This window comes from Danio aesculapii, chromosome 9 (genome assembly GCF_903798145.1).
Source record: "Danio aesculapii chromosome 9, fDanAes4.1, whole genome shotgun sequence".
Classification (NCBI taxonomy): domain Eukaryota; kingdom Metazoa; phylum Chordata; class Actinopteri; order Cypriniformes; family Danionidae; genus Danio; species Danio aesculapii.
The window spans coordinates 47,808,291-47,822,912 of NC_079443.1; the positions used below are offsets into that span (position 1 = coordinate 47,808,291).

The window sequence follows — 14,622 nt, forward strand, 5'->3', positions numbered from 1 at the left end:
TGGTTATAAGCGTATATATATATATATATATATATATATATATATATATATATATATATATATATATATATATATATATATATATATATATATATATATATATATATATATGGGCCAGTAGGCTAGTAGGCCAGTAGGCTAAACCCAACTATCACAGTAATGTAAAAACAGATCTAGATCTGGAGTCCTCTCTATTAGTATAACTGATTAACCATATGGATGGATGATAAAAGCCTTCTGAGTAGCCTACTAGTAGGTTCAGAAGGCCCATTTTGTCCCATATCTATCAGCTGATAACCACTGATAATGCCCATTCAATCAAGTGATAACAATCAAAGCGGGTGCTTATTCTCTTCCATTGATTTTTAGATGTTAAAAATGGCTTGTGCTGCTACATTATTATTCTTTTTGTATATAGTCATAAACACACTTGTTTGTAGAGCCGGCAGTTTGACTGTTTTCTGCCTTAATTATTCCTAGTCATTTCTCCCATAGGAAACGGAATCTGAATTTCTAAAACAACTGCAAAAGCCACATTGAAGAATAAGCTCAATAGTATGTATGTTGTGTTAATGCTGGCGTGTTGTGTTTGTGTTACAGACGTGAGTATAGAAGAACAGGAGGAGGAGGATCAGTTTGATGTAGACCCTCTAAAGCGCTCTGGTATTCCCTTTGGAGGTCTGATTCACGATATTCGCCGTCGTTACCCACGCTACATAAGTGACCTGAAGGACGCCTTGGACACACAATGTATTGCTGCTGTTATTTTCATTTATTTTGCTGCTCTTTCGCCCACTATCACCTTCGGAGGTTTATTAGGCAAGTAAACCACTGTTGATCTCATACCTCTAATTTTATACTTGAGAAAGTCTTTGTAATACAGAAACACATTCAAATATAAAATAATAATGCTTTGGCAAATCATAATTGTGATGTAAAGAATTATGAAATAAGGAGTATATGCAATGCAAAGCAGGTAATATAATATAAATTACTTAGTTGTCATAATAATACATTCATTCATTAATTTTCCTTCAGCTTAGTCCCTTATTTATCAGGGGTCACCACAGCGGAATGAACCGCCAACTATTCCAGCATATGTTTTACACAGCGGATGCCCTTCCAGTTGTAATCCAGTACTGGGAAACACTCATACACTCTCTCATTCACATACACACTCATACATTATGGCCAATTTTGTTTACTCAATTCACCCATAGCGCATGTTATTGGACTGTTGAGGAAACCAGAGCACCCGGAGGAAACCCACACAAACACGGGGAGAACATACAAATTGCCAACAACACAGAAGGCTCAACAGGCTCAGCCAGGACTCATGCCAGCGACCTTCTTGCTGTGAGGCAACAGTGCTAACCACTGAGCCACTGCATGCAATAATACTGCCCATAATAATACATTTTTTTCTCAATTATTATTATGTCAGCATTTTAACTGTTCATGAAAGAAAGGACTTTTAAACTCAATGTATTTGTGCCATAATAGTTTCAATTTATTGTCATTTTTTTTCTGTCATTATTTTGACTAATCTAATTTAATCTAAAATTGTATTTTATTTTGACACATTTACATGATTTATTGTCAATGTTACAATTCTATGTCTTGTGAAATAATAACTTTAGCAAGGCAATAATGACTCCCCCCCCCCCCCCCCACATCATTATTATTTTTTATTTTATAGTAATAATTTTTTTGTTATAATGGACTATAATAGTCATAAGGGCGACGCAGTGGCGCAGTAGGTAGTGCTGTCGTCTCACAGCATGAAGGTCACTGGTTCGAGCCTCGGCTGGGTCATTTGGCGTTTCTGTGTGGAATTTGCATGTTCTCCCTGCGTTACCGTGGGTTTCCTCCGGGTGCTCCGGTTTCCCCCACAGTCCAAAGACATTCGGTACAGGTGAATTGGGTAGGCTAAATTGTCCGTAGTGTAGGAGTGTGAATAAGTGTGTGTGGATATTTCCCAGAGATGGGTTGCGGCTGGAAGGTCATCTGCTGCGTAAAACAATTACTGGATAAGTTGGCGGTTCATTCCGCTGTAGCGACCCTAGATTAGTAAAGGGACTAAGCCGAAAAGAAAATGAATGAATGAATAATAGTCATAAGTCTGACTTTGTAACTCATAAGTGACACTTTGGATGCTACAACGATTTTAAACTGTGGATTTATGCAGAATCATTTTGGGAGTATCATAACTAAAACCTTAGTATATTAAATAAAAAGTAATACCTTTTTAACCTTTATAAATGTTTACAATGCAAATCCAATTAGATCCACTTCATCTGGTAAACAAAGCAAGTCTCTCATATAATATATCTACTAAACGAAAGAAAATATTACTTTACAAACTATATTGTAAATAAATCATATAAACATTTTCAGATTAGTGAATAATATTACTGAAATTAATTTAAAAACTGAATAAATATACATTTACACACATTTACACAAGTAATTAAACAGAAATGACGGTCTAAAAATCTGCAGAATTCTGCGCACACAGATTCTGTGTGAGCCTAGTCATGGGATATGTTTTAATTTGTGTTTTAATCACATACTCATAATTCAATTGACTTTTTAATGTCTTTTAATTTAGATTTTGTTTTTCATAAAATCAACTACAATTAGTATAATTATTTTCTTTTAATCTTGGAATTATGACTTTATATCATAATACTAGGAATGCACCGAGACTGATACCAGTAGACTCGTATCGTACATGAACGGCCGATACCACGCACCGATACCACTCAACAGTAATTCACTACATGGATGTGATTTGTTGTCCTGAAGTCAAGATTTGAAGTCTACCTGACTTCAATGTCTTAATGTATTAATTAGCCTAATGTATTATATATTAATAGCTTAGTCCTTACAAACAATCCGTTTATAAAATACATTATTAAGGAATCCATAGGCTACTCAAGAATAAAGCGAATATGAAATATGATCCTTGCATAATGATCACAACTAAACAAACAACAGTAGCACTCATTTTATATATAAACTATAAATAAAAAAGGAAAGAAATTTGAAGTAATGGAACATTATGTAAAAAATCTAAAGGCTACAGGCTGAATAAAAGCGCCTCGTCAGAGCTGAACATCACTGCGGTCACCGCGCGCGTGTCAATTTACAGCTTTTGTAAAGATCAGACAGCCTATACAGATAAGAATGAATCGTGCATAGCAGGGTTTTATGCATCCCCAATATGCAATGCCAAGAGAGTGACTCCATAACGTACACTGCACACACTTTGTGTAATGTGTGAAGTCGTGGTCACATGTCAGCGCAAGGATAACTCATCCTTTAAATGTCCATGCATAATCGTTAATAGATAAGGTCTGGATTAGCAGGGTTAGCAACAATGTGTGTATATTTTTGGCCTGGAACAGCCTTCTGTTAAAGATTTTTGTGTTTATCCTTGCTACAGGCAAAATAAATAAATAAATAAATGAGCAAATAAGCTTTATTGAAACCAAATCTATAAAGTATCGGTATCGGTACTCTGTATCGACAAGTACACAAATTAAAACACTCATACTCGTATCGGTTTGTAAAAAAGTGGTATCGGTGTATTCCTACATAACACAGTTTTTTTTTTAAATTATGATTTACCAAAGCCTGATATTTATTATTCACATGGCAGAAAATGGGCTTTCATAGCTTAATTCCATACTTTCTCATGTATCTAGGTGAGAAGACACAAGGCATGATGGGAGTGTCTGAGCTCATCATCTCCACTGCGACAGTAGGAGTGCTGTTCTCTTTGATGGCAGGACAACCTCTGCTCATTATAGGCTTTTCTGGACCACTTTTAGTCTTCGAGGAGGCTTTTTATAAGGTATTTCTTGTCTTTATGGTTCAAAAATTATGAAGAAAGAGGTAGTTTAATTACCTCAACATTTGTCGGCTTTCCGTCTGCTATCGTTCAAGTTGTCTTTCTTCTTCCTTAATATCAGTTCTGCCAGGCGCAGGGCTTTGAATATCTGACAGGTCGTGTGTGGATCGGGTTCTGGCTCATCTTTATTGTCCTGGTGATCGTTGCGGCTGAGGGCAGTTTCCTTGTGCGCTACATCTCTCCTTTCACCCAGGAGATCTTTGCGTTTCTCATCTCTCTCATTTTCATCTATGAAACCTTCTCGAAGCTAATCAAGGTACAGATTTAATGTCACTAATTCCAGCAAAAACTAATGACATGCCTTCCTTTAAGCAACTTTAGGCTTCAGATGGATAGGCTGTTATAAAACAAAATATTTTGCATGTGTAGAGAAGATGGCCTAATTTTCTGTGACAAAAAAAAAAAAAAGAATTTATTTTATTTTATTTTATTTTATTTTATTTTATTTTATTTTATTTTATTTTATTTTATTTTATTTTATTTTATTTTATTTTATTTAAATTTAATTTAATTTAATTTAATTTAATTTAATTTAATTTAATTTAATTTAATTTAATTTAATTTAATTTAATTTAATTTAATTTAATTTAATTTAATTTAATTTAATTTAATTTCATTTCATTTCATTTCATTTAATTTCATTTCATTTAATTTAATTTCATTTTATTTAATCTTGTTTTATTTTTATTTAATTTCATTTAATTAATTTTTAATATTTTTAATTTAATTTAATTTAATTTAATTTAATTTAATTTAATTTAATTTAATTTAATTTAATTTAATTTAATTTAATTTAATTATTTATTTTTTTATTTATTTTTTTTATTTATTTATTTATTTATTTTTAATTTAATTTAATTTAATTTAATTTAATTTAATTTAATTTAATTTAATTTAATTTAATTTAATTTAATTTAATTTAATTTAATTTAATTTAATTGATGGGAAAAATTATCAGCATTTTCTGCTATTTCTGTGCAGAATTGTATTAAAAATCTGCAGATTTATGCAGAATTATTTTGGGAGTATCATAACTAAAACCTTAATATATGAAATAAAAAAAGTAATACCTTTTTAACCTTTATTTAATGTTTACAATGCAAATCCAATTAGATCCTCTTTATTTGGTAAACAAAGCAAGTCTCTCATATAATATATCTACTAAACGACAGAAAACTATATATATATATATATATATATATATATATATATATATATATATATATAAATAAATCATATAAACATTTTCAGATTAGTGAATAATATTACTGAAATTAATTTAAAAACTGAATAAATATACATTTACACACATTTACATAAGTAATTAAACAGAAATAACGGTCTAAAAATCTGCAGAATTCTGCGCACGCAGATTCTGTGTGAGCCTAGTCATGGGATATGTTTTAATTTGTGTTTTAATCACATACTCATAATTCAATTGACTTTTTAATGTCTTTTAATTTAGATTTTGTTTTTCATGAATTCAACTACAATTAGTATAATTATTTTCTTTCAATCTTGGAATTATGACCTTATATCATAATACTAGGAATGCACCGAGACTGATACCAGTAGACTCGTATCGTACATGAACGGCCGATACCACGCACCGATACCACTCAACAGTAATTAACTACATGGATGTGATTTGTTGTCCTGAAGTCAAGATTTGAAGTCTACCTGACTTCAATGTCCTAATGTATTAATTAGCCTAATGTATTATATATTAATAGCTTAGTACTTACAAACAATCTGTTTATAAAATACATTATTAACGAATCCATAGGCTACTCAAGAATAAAGCGAATATGAAATATGATCCTTGCATAATGATCACAACTAAACAAGCTACAGTAGCACTCATTTTATATATAAACTATAAATAAAAAAGGAAAGAAATTTGAAGTAATGGAACATTATGTAAAAAATCTAAAGGCTACAGGCTGAATAAAAGCGCCTCGTCAGAGCTGAACATCACTGCGGTCACCGCGCGCGTGTCAATTTACCGCTTTTGTAAAGATCAGACAGCCTATACAGATAAAAGAAAGAATCTTGTAAATGAATCGCGCATAGCAGGGTTTTATGCATTCCCAATATGCAATGCCTAAAGAGTGACTCCATAAGGTAATGTACACCGCACACACTTAAAATTTAATTAATTTTTAATATTTTTAATTTAATTTAATTTAATTTAATTTAATTTAATTTAATTTAATTTAATTTAATTTAATTTAATTTAATTTAATTTAATTTAATTTAATTTAATTATTTATTTTTTTATTTATTTTTTTTATTTATTTATTTATTTATTTTTTATTTAATTTAATTTAATTTAATTTAATTTAATTTAATTTAATTTAATTTAATTTAATTTAATTTAATTTAATTTAATTTAGTCTTGTTTTATTTTTATTTAATTTAATTTAATTAATTTTTTATATTTTTAATTTAATTTAATTTAATTTAATTTAATTTAATTTAATTTAATTTAATTTAATTTAATTTAATTTAATTTTATTTTATTTTATTTTATTTTATTTTATTTTATTTTATTTTATTTTATTTTATTTTATTTTAAATTGGTTATTTTAATATATACTTCCATATACTTAACTCCTATTATTCGACTTTTATTTCGCCTAGGTATACCCAGATTTTCTTTATAGCACACCTTTACAAAGACGGAATTTAACTGTTAGTTTAGTGTTAAGTTGTGTGCCATGTTTAAAAAAAAAGGTTGATATATTTAACCATGACTATATGTAGGTTAAATTAAAATGCTGCCTATGTAGACAGTAGACAATACGATTTTGTTTGTTTTGTAGATTTAGCAGATGCTTGAATCCTGAATAAATGAATATTATTTTTCCTTAGGTGTTTCAAGAGCACCCACTGATGATGAGCTACACTTCAGCTGCCTTCAAGCAATCAGACCGAGGAGGGAGCAGTGTGATTGGGGAGCCCATCCTTAACCAGCCCAACACAGCCCTGCTGTCACTAGTGCTCATGATGGGCACCTTCTTCACTGCCTTCTTCCTCAGGAAACTTCGCAACAGCAGATTCCTGGGAGGAAAGGTGTTTAGTGTGGTCGCATTTACATAGTCAGCACAGTTAAACGTCACTTCCTAAATCAGAATTTTGCTCTTGTATTGCAGTAAAACATGAATGTTCATTCCATCCATCCATTCATCCATGCATTGTTCTACCGTTTCATTTATCCATGCACTCACTCATTCACCAATCCATCCATTGGTCTGTTATTCCATCTATCCACCCATGCATGCTTCCATCATTTTTTCATTCCATCCATCTGCTCATCTGTCTGTCTGTCTGTCCATCCATTCATTCATTCATTCGTTCGTTCGTTCGTTCGTTCGTTCGTTCGTTCGTTCGTTCGTTCGTTCGTTCATTCATTCATTCATTCATCCATTCATTCATTCACTCATCTATCCATCTATCCATCATCCATTGTTCTATCATTCCATCCATTCATTGGTCTTTTATTCTATCTATCTTTCCATGCATCATTCCAGCATTCTGTCATTCCATCCATCCATTCATCCATTCTATCATTCATTTAATCTATCTACCCATCCATCCACTGATACATCCATTCATCGATACATCCATCCCTCCATCCATCATTTCATCCATCAGTACAATCATCCATCCATCCATTCATCTAAAAATGTATCCATCTATCTATCCATCCCTCCACCCATCATTTCATCCATCAATACAATCATCCATCCATCAATCCATCCATTTATCTAAACCTTTATCCATCTATCTGTCCATCCATCCATCCATTCATTCATCCATCCAACTGTCTATCCATCTATCTGTCTGTCCATGGATCCATCCATCCATCCATGCATCCATCTATCCATCCATTGTTCTGTTATTTTATTTATCCATCCATGCATCCTTCTATCAATCAGTTCATCCATCCATTCCATCATTCATTCCATCCATTCCATCATTCTATCTATCCATCCATTCATTCATTCATTCATTCATTCATTCATTCATTCATTCATTCATTCATTCATTCATTCATTCATTCATTCATCCATCCATCCATCCATCATCCAACCATCTATCCCTCTATCCATCTATCCGTCCATCCATTTATCCAACCATCTATCCATCTATCTGTCTGTCCATCCATCCATCCATCCATCCATCCATTGTTCTGTTATTCCATTTATTCATTCATTCCATCTATTTCATCATTCAGTCCATCCATCTATATCCATCCATTTATCCATCCCATGATTCATTCCATCCATCCATCCATCCATCCATTCATCCATCTCTCCATCCATGCATTGGTCTGCTATTCCATTTATCCATCCATGTATCCTTCCATCATTCAGTCTATCTGTCCATCCATTACATCATTCTTTCCATCCCTTCCATCATTCCATCCATCCATCCGTCCGTCCGTCTGTCCATCCATCCATATATCATTTTATCCATCATTCTATCTACCATTCTGTTGGTTTTTAAATGTATCCATTTATTTATCTAACACATTCTATATATTTATAATTCCTTGTGTGTAATTTTTGGAGTTGACTGAAAGGTTTGCCTTCTGTTTGTGTGCGTATCATCTGTTATTATCAAAGGTCAGAAGAGTCATTGGTGATTTTGGGATTCCCATTTCTATACTAATCTCTGTGCTGGTGGATATCCTCATCCCTGATACATACACACAGGTAACCACACTCACACACACACACACACACACATATATATATATATATAACTACAAAAAATCTCTACTCACAGTGTACACTCTTCATATTAAGCACTGGCCTGTAATTGGAACCAGGTTTCCTCTAAGTCTGTATTACAGTGTGGTTAGTTTGGCAGAGCACTTTGACCAGTGTAGCCTGGGATCTCTGGGATACGAGGACTTGTGTTGTTTGTGGTTGCAGAAACTGAACGTCCCCTCTGGTTTCTCGGTCACATCTCCGGACAAACGGAGCTGGTTTATCAGCCCTTTTGGAGATAAACAACCTTTCCCGGTTTGGATGATGGGGGCCTCGGTGATCCCGGCCCTGCTGGTTTTTATCCTCATATTCATGGAGACGCAGATCACCACGTGAGTAAGCTAACATTACATGCACAGTCCAAAGTTATTATAGTTTTGCCTTTCAAATTAGCTTTGATTTATTTTTTATTTTTTTGGTTCATTGGTGGTTTTGCTAGTTTTAGTTTGCGAACATCATTTCTATTTCTTTTTATATATACAGTATCATATATACTTTAGTTATATATTAACTAAGCAAACCTCTTATGCTGGATTCATACCAAATGCGGAGCACTGTGACACTGACGCAATGTTTTTCATCTCAGGCGAATTTTCAACTTGAGCTGAAATTTGCAATATTCGCTCATTTGTATTCACTTTATATGTAATATACCTAATACTACTTAAGTGAATGCCTAGCTTTGCTTTTGTTGTGAACCCAGAATTAGTAATAAAAATAAATAACTGTTAAAATATATAACATAAAAAATATATAAAAATGTACAATTTATATAAATGTTGTCAAACATGACTAGTTTACATATTTTGGCTGATGAAGAAACTACAGCAATTATTTGGATGTGCAAGAAGTTATTTTTGGCAATAGTGTAAGTGCTTATTAATTCTGAAAGCAATTATTTATTTTAGCTAATTATTATTTTATTTCAATTAGTTTTTCAGTAACTGTTTCTATTTTTATTTTATTATTATTATTTTTTTTTCAACATGACATTGTAGTGGACCATCCCTAAAGAGATAGTTCACCCAAAAATGGAAATCATTATTTACATTTAGAAAACAATATTTTTTTTTTTTGTAAAAAATAAACTTATTAATTTAATTAATTATAATTTTTTATTACATTTATTTTTTTTATTTAATTATATTTTAGAATATTTTATGTTATTTTTCATTTTTTTTAAATTTAATTAGATTTTTTATTTTATTTTATTTTTGTTGTTTTGTGACCACTAGTTCAATCATTTTAGTTAGAAACTAATAAACTTATTGAATATTTATTTTATTTTATTATTTTTTAATTTTATTTAATTATTTTATTCTATATTTCATTTTTTATTTTATTTAATTAGTTTTATTTCATTTAGTTTTATTTATTTTATTTTTTATTTTATTTTTTGTTGTTTTTTACCACTAGCTCAGTCATTTTTAGTCAGAAACTAACAAACTTGATAATTTAAATTTAATTTAATTTAATTTAATTTAATTTAATTTAATTTAATTTAATTTAATTTAATTTAATTTAATTTAATTTAATTTAATTTAATTTAATTTAATTTAATTTAATTTAATTTATTATTTTATTATTTTTAATTTTTTTAATTTACTTTAATTTAATTTAATTTATTTTTTATTTATATTTCATTTTTTATTTAATTTGATTAGTTTTATTTAATTTTATTTATGTATTTTTTCTGTTGTTGTTTTTTGACCACTAGTTCAATCACTTTTAGTCAGAAACTAAAAAACTTATTAATTTAATTTAATTTTTTTAATTTAATTTAATTTAATTTAATTTAATTATTTTTTAAATTAAATTTAATTAGATTATTTTACTTTTGTTGTTTCTTGACCACTAGATCAGAAACTATTTAACTTATTAATTTCATTTATTTTTTACATTTTATTAAATTTTATTTTCAATTTCATTTAATTTTGTTTAATTTCATTTTTTTATGTTATTTTTCATTTTTTCATTTAATTTATTTCGCTTTTTTATTTTATTTAACAACTATTTTAATCATTTTTAGTCAGAAAAACTAACAAACTTATTAATTTAATTTTTAATCTTATTTAATAAAAAAAATTATATTGTTTTATTGACCACTAGTTTAGTCATAGTTTCAGTTTACAAATACAACCTTGATACAGGCCTGGCTAATCTCAGATGTAATTTGCAATAACATTATTCGGTCGTTGTAATCTATTTTTTCTCATTGACAGATTGATTGTGAGCAAGAAGGAGCGGCGTTTGATGAAGGGCTCTGGCTTTCATCTCGACCTGCTTCTGATAGTGACTTTAGGAGCGATCTGTCCTCTGTTTGGTCTGCCATGGCTGACTGCTGCTACAGTTCGTTCAGTCACTCATGTTAACGCTCTGACAGTCATGAGCAAAGCCACTGCACCCGGAGAAAAGCCAATGATACAAGAAGTGAAAGAGCAGAGGGTCACAGGGATGTGTGTGGCTATCCTAGTGGGTAAGAAACACTAATACAAACTATAAACCCCATATTGACATACAGGGGTGGATTTAACCAATAAGTGAGTTAAACGGCCGCTTAAGGCCCCAGGACTTCGGAGGGCCCCCAATAAATATCTAGAAGATTTTATAAATGATATATAATAGCATTTTGTAACATATTTTGTTCGGTAAGTGTCAAACAAATACAATTTTGCCCTAATTATTACATCCATGCAAATGTGCCTCCCCTATTTTGAACAATGTTGAAAACCAGTGGCGACGCAGTGGAACAGTAGGTAGTGCTGTCGCCTCACAGCAAGAAGGTCGCTGGTTCGAACCTCGGCTCAGCTGGCGTTTCTGTGTGGAGTTTGCATGTTCTCCCTGCGTTCGCGTGGGTTTCCTCCGGGTGCTCCAGTTTCCCCCACAGTCCAAAGACATGCAGTACAGTTGAATTGGGTAGGCTAAATTGTCCGTAGTGTATTAGTGTGTGTGGATGTTTCCCAGAGATGGGTTGCGCTGGAAGGGCATCCGCTGCGTAAAAATGTGCTGGATAAGTTGGTGGTTCATTCTGCTGTGGTGACCCTGGATTAATAAAGGGACTAAGCCGCAAAGAAAATGAATGAATGATGAAAACCGGTAGCCATTGACTTCCATTGTATTTTTCTTTTCTAGTATGGATGTCTACAATGGTTACCGGTTTTCAAGATTCCTCAAAATATTGTCTTAAAAAAACAACTTGAATCCACCTAATAATGAATAAATGCTGAGTAAGTTTTTATTTTCTTGTGAACCGTCCCTTTAATTAAGGACTTTAATATATTTAATCAGTACATTTATTCATCTCCATATTTTGAAGAGTTGGGTTCAGGTTAGGTTTTTGCAATATGTTTAGAATTATCAAACTGCCATTTTCAAGGTTTATTTGTTTTTGTGTGACGTTGCAATATAAGTTTGAAAGAAAGGTTTTTTACTATTACTGTTACAATATACTGTAGTTACTATATTACTTTCTCATAATGGATTAAAGGGATAGTTCACCCATAAATGAAAATGATCACAATTTATTCTCCCTTAACTTAATGTAAATCTTTATGATTTTTGTTTTTCTACCCTAGAAAATGTTGGTAATCAGCCAGTTGTTAAAATCAATTGACTTTATTTTAAAAAAGAATACAATAACCTAGCAGGCACACAATGTCAAAAGACATTAATATTAGGTTACATTTAGGTTGTGACGTCAATATTCAATGTCTAGTCAGCGTCTAAGAACGTGGTTTTGACGTCCAATTATGACATCTAAGGACAATGTTATTTTGACATCCAATAACGACGTCAAATGATGTAGATATTTGGTTGATTTTTGAACGACGAGCCAACATCTTAAACCAGCGTCAAATTGATGTCAAATACTGACTCATAGTCGTAACATTCACACAATGTCAAGCTGTAACATCATTAGACGTTGATATTTGGTTGATTTCAGGTTGGACGGTGGACATCAGCCTGAAGTTGGGTTCTGATGTCAACCCAATTTTCAATTCCAAACAAGTGCAATGTCCCCACAACGCTGAGGTACAATGTCAATCTGACGTCATGTTGACATCCTGTGCCTGCTGGGAAGCTTCCTAAAACCAGTGATTTTACTGTGTTTTTTGTTCTTAGCATCAAGTTGTGACTAAGAAATTTCATTGTAAGATATGATCAAACTCAGTGGTGGCTTATATGTTGCTATATTAGCAGTTGTTATACATTATATATGAGACAGCTTTAGTTTCCTAGTTTATAGTTTTAAACCATTGTTTTTAAAAATAAAGGAATTTTTGCATCTTTATTCTGTGCAGGGATGTCTATAGTGATGACAGATGTGCTGCGTCATATTCCTCTGGCTGTGCTGTTTGGGATATTTCTCTACATGGGCATCACTTCTCTTACCGGTATCCAACTTTATGAGCGAATCACACTTATGGTCACACCGGCTAAACATCATCCTGACCACGTCTACGTTACCAAGGTGAACTCTTCTTCCTGAGAGTAGAGTTCATTTATTTGCAGAGTTAGATGTGTTTGATTTGCATGCGGGATATGCTATAATTTGTACTGAATTTGTTCTGGATTTGGTTGAAAGCTTTTTTAACATCCACAAGGTGGCACACAAATCACTTTGTGCTTCGGTGCATTTCTCACAACACTATTTATATTTGCACAACAGTTTTGTGCAAACAGATTTGTGCACATCATAGTAGCAGTTTCTCATTCCTTTCATCAAATTGCAAATGTTTTTGGACATGCATCAATTGCTTTCATACAACTCTCTGCTGTTTTATAACATTATCATTAGCTTATGTCATGTCAGTCAAAATGAACTAAACTTGTGAATGCTGAATAGTCATTCCATATAAAACTAATAATCGTCATTCCCCCTCTAGGGAACTTCAACACTGCGTCTAACCAGAACGCTAGGAGAACACCTCTTTTATACGCGTCTTGAAGCACATGTGAAATCAATCTAATGTAATTAAGCGGTGTCGTCAGACCAGAGAGTATAAAAGCCTGCACTGAGCCTTCAGTGTTAACTTCTTTGCTTTCAAGAAGCACGCACGTGAAAAAACACCCTCTCTGTGACCATTCATTACTGACTTTGCATACACAAAATACAAAAAAACTGACAAACTAGCTTTTTTGTTTTTGATATGGCAGAAAAAAACTTTAAACGCTGTGTGCCTCCATGTCCCCGTTTTATCACGGCTGGTGACTCACATGATTTGTGTTTAGAGTGTTTGGGAGAGGAGCATGCCCTGGCAGCATTTGAGAATGCTGACTGTGTGCACTGTGATGCTCTCTCCCGCAAAGTGCTGCGTAGTCGGAGGGAGTTCTTTAATAAAACTCCCGCGGCTCGCGCTCCTCGCGGTTCGGGTCCCGCTCGTGCTGAGGCTGAGCGTAGGCTCCGTTCATGGGGTTCCCAATTAGATTTAGCGGACGAGATGGAGACGGACTCTGTCCTTTCTCTTCCTCTATCGAGTGTCAGAAGCACGCTCTGCGGTTTCTTCTGCGCCTCGTGGGAGGGCGGCGTCATCCGTTTCCGAGGAAACCGATGCTCCGCTACAGCAAAGCCAAAGAGGGTCGGGGGATCTGCCACCCCGGTCAGTAGAATATGAGGAGTTAGTGGAGGTGATTTCACGTGCTGCTGACAGGTTTGATGTAATAGACTGGCAGCCAGCACGTGAGCATCAGCAGTCTGACAGGAATGCTGGATGAGAGAGAATTACCCAGCAGAGTTGATCCTCCACTGAGGGACCTCCCCTTCTGTCCCGAATTACATCATGCGGTTTCTAAATCATGGATTAATCCGTATTCAGCTCGTTTAATGACACCAAAAACGGTTATTTATTCAGCAGTTCGTGGGCTGGGGGAAAAAGCATGTACAGAAATGCCAAAAATAGAAGAGGATCTAGCACGTCATCTTCGTCC

The 14,622-nt window shown here is 32.8% G+C and overlaps 1 protein-coding gene across 1 annotated transcript in view; it reads left to right on the plus strand.

The window, feature by feature from the left end:
• slc4a3 (solute carrier family 4 member 3) overlaps positions 1-14,622 on the plus strand; it is a 203,330-nt gene that overhangs the window by 176,259 nt on the left and 12,449 nt on the right. The window contains exons 14-21 of the mRNA XM_056465898.1: positions 601-819; positions 3,711-3,859; positions 3,978-4,172; positions 6,791-6,991; positions 8,548-8,637; positions 8,860-9,026; positions 10,917-11,170; positions 12,996-13,165. Coding sequence (XP_056321873.1) covers positions 601-819; positions 3,711-3,859; positions 3,978-4,172; positions 6,791-6,991; positions 8,548-8,637; positions 8,860-9,026; positions 10,917-11,170; positions 12,996-13,165 — 1,445 coding nt within the window. The remainder of the gene's footprint in view (positions 1-600; positions 820-3,710; positions 3,860-3,977; positions 4,173-6,790; positions 6,992-8,547; positions 8,638-8,859; positions 9,027-10,916; positions 11,171-12,995; positions 13,166-14,622) is intronic.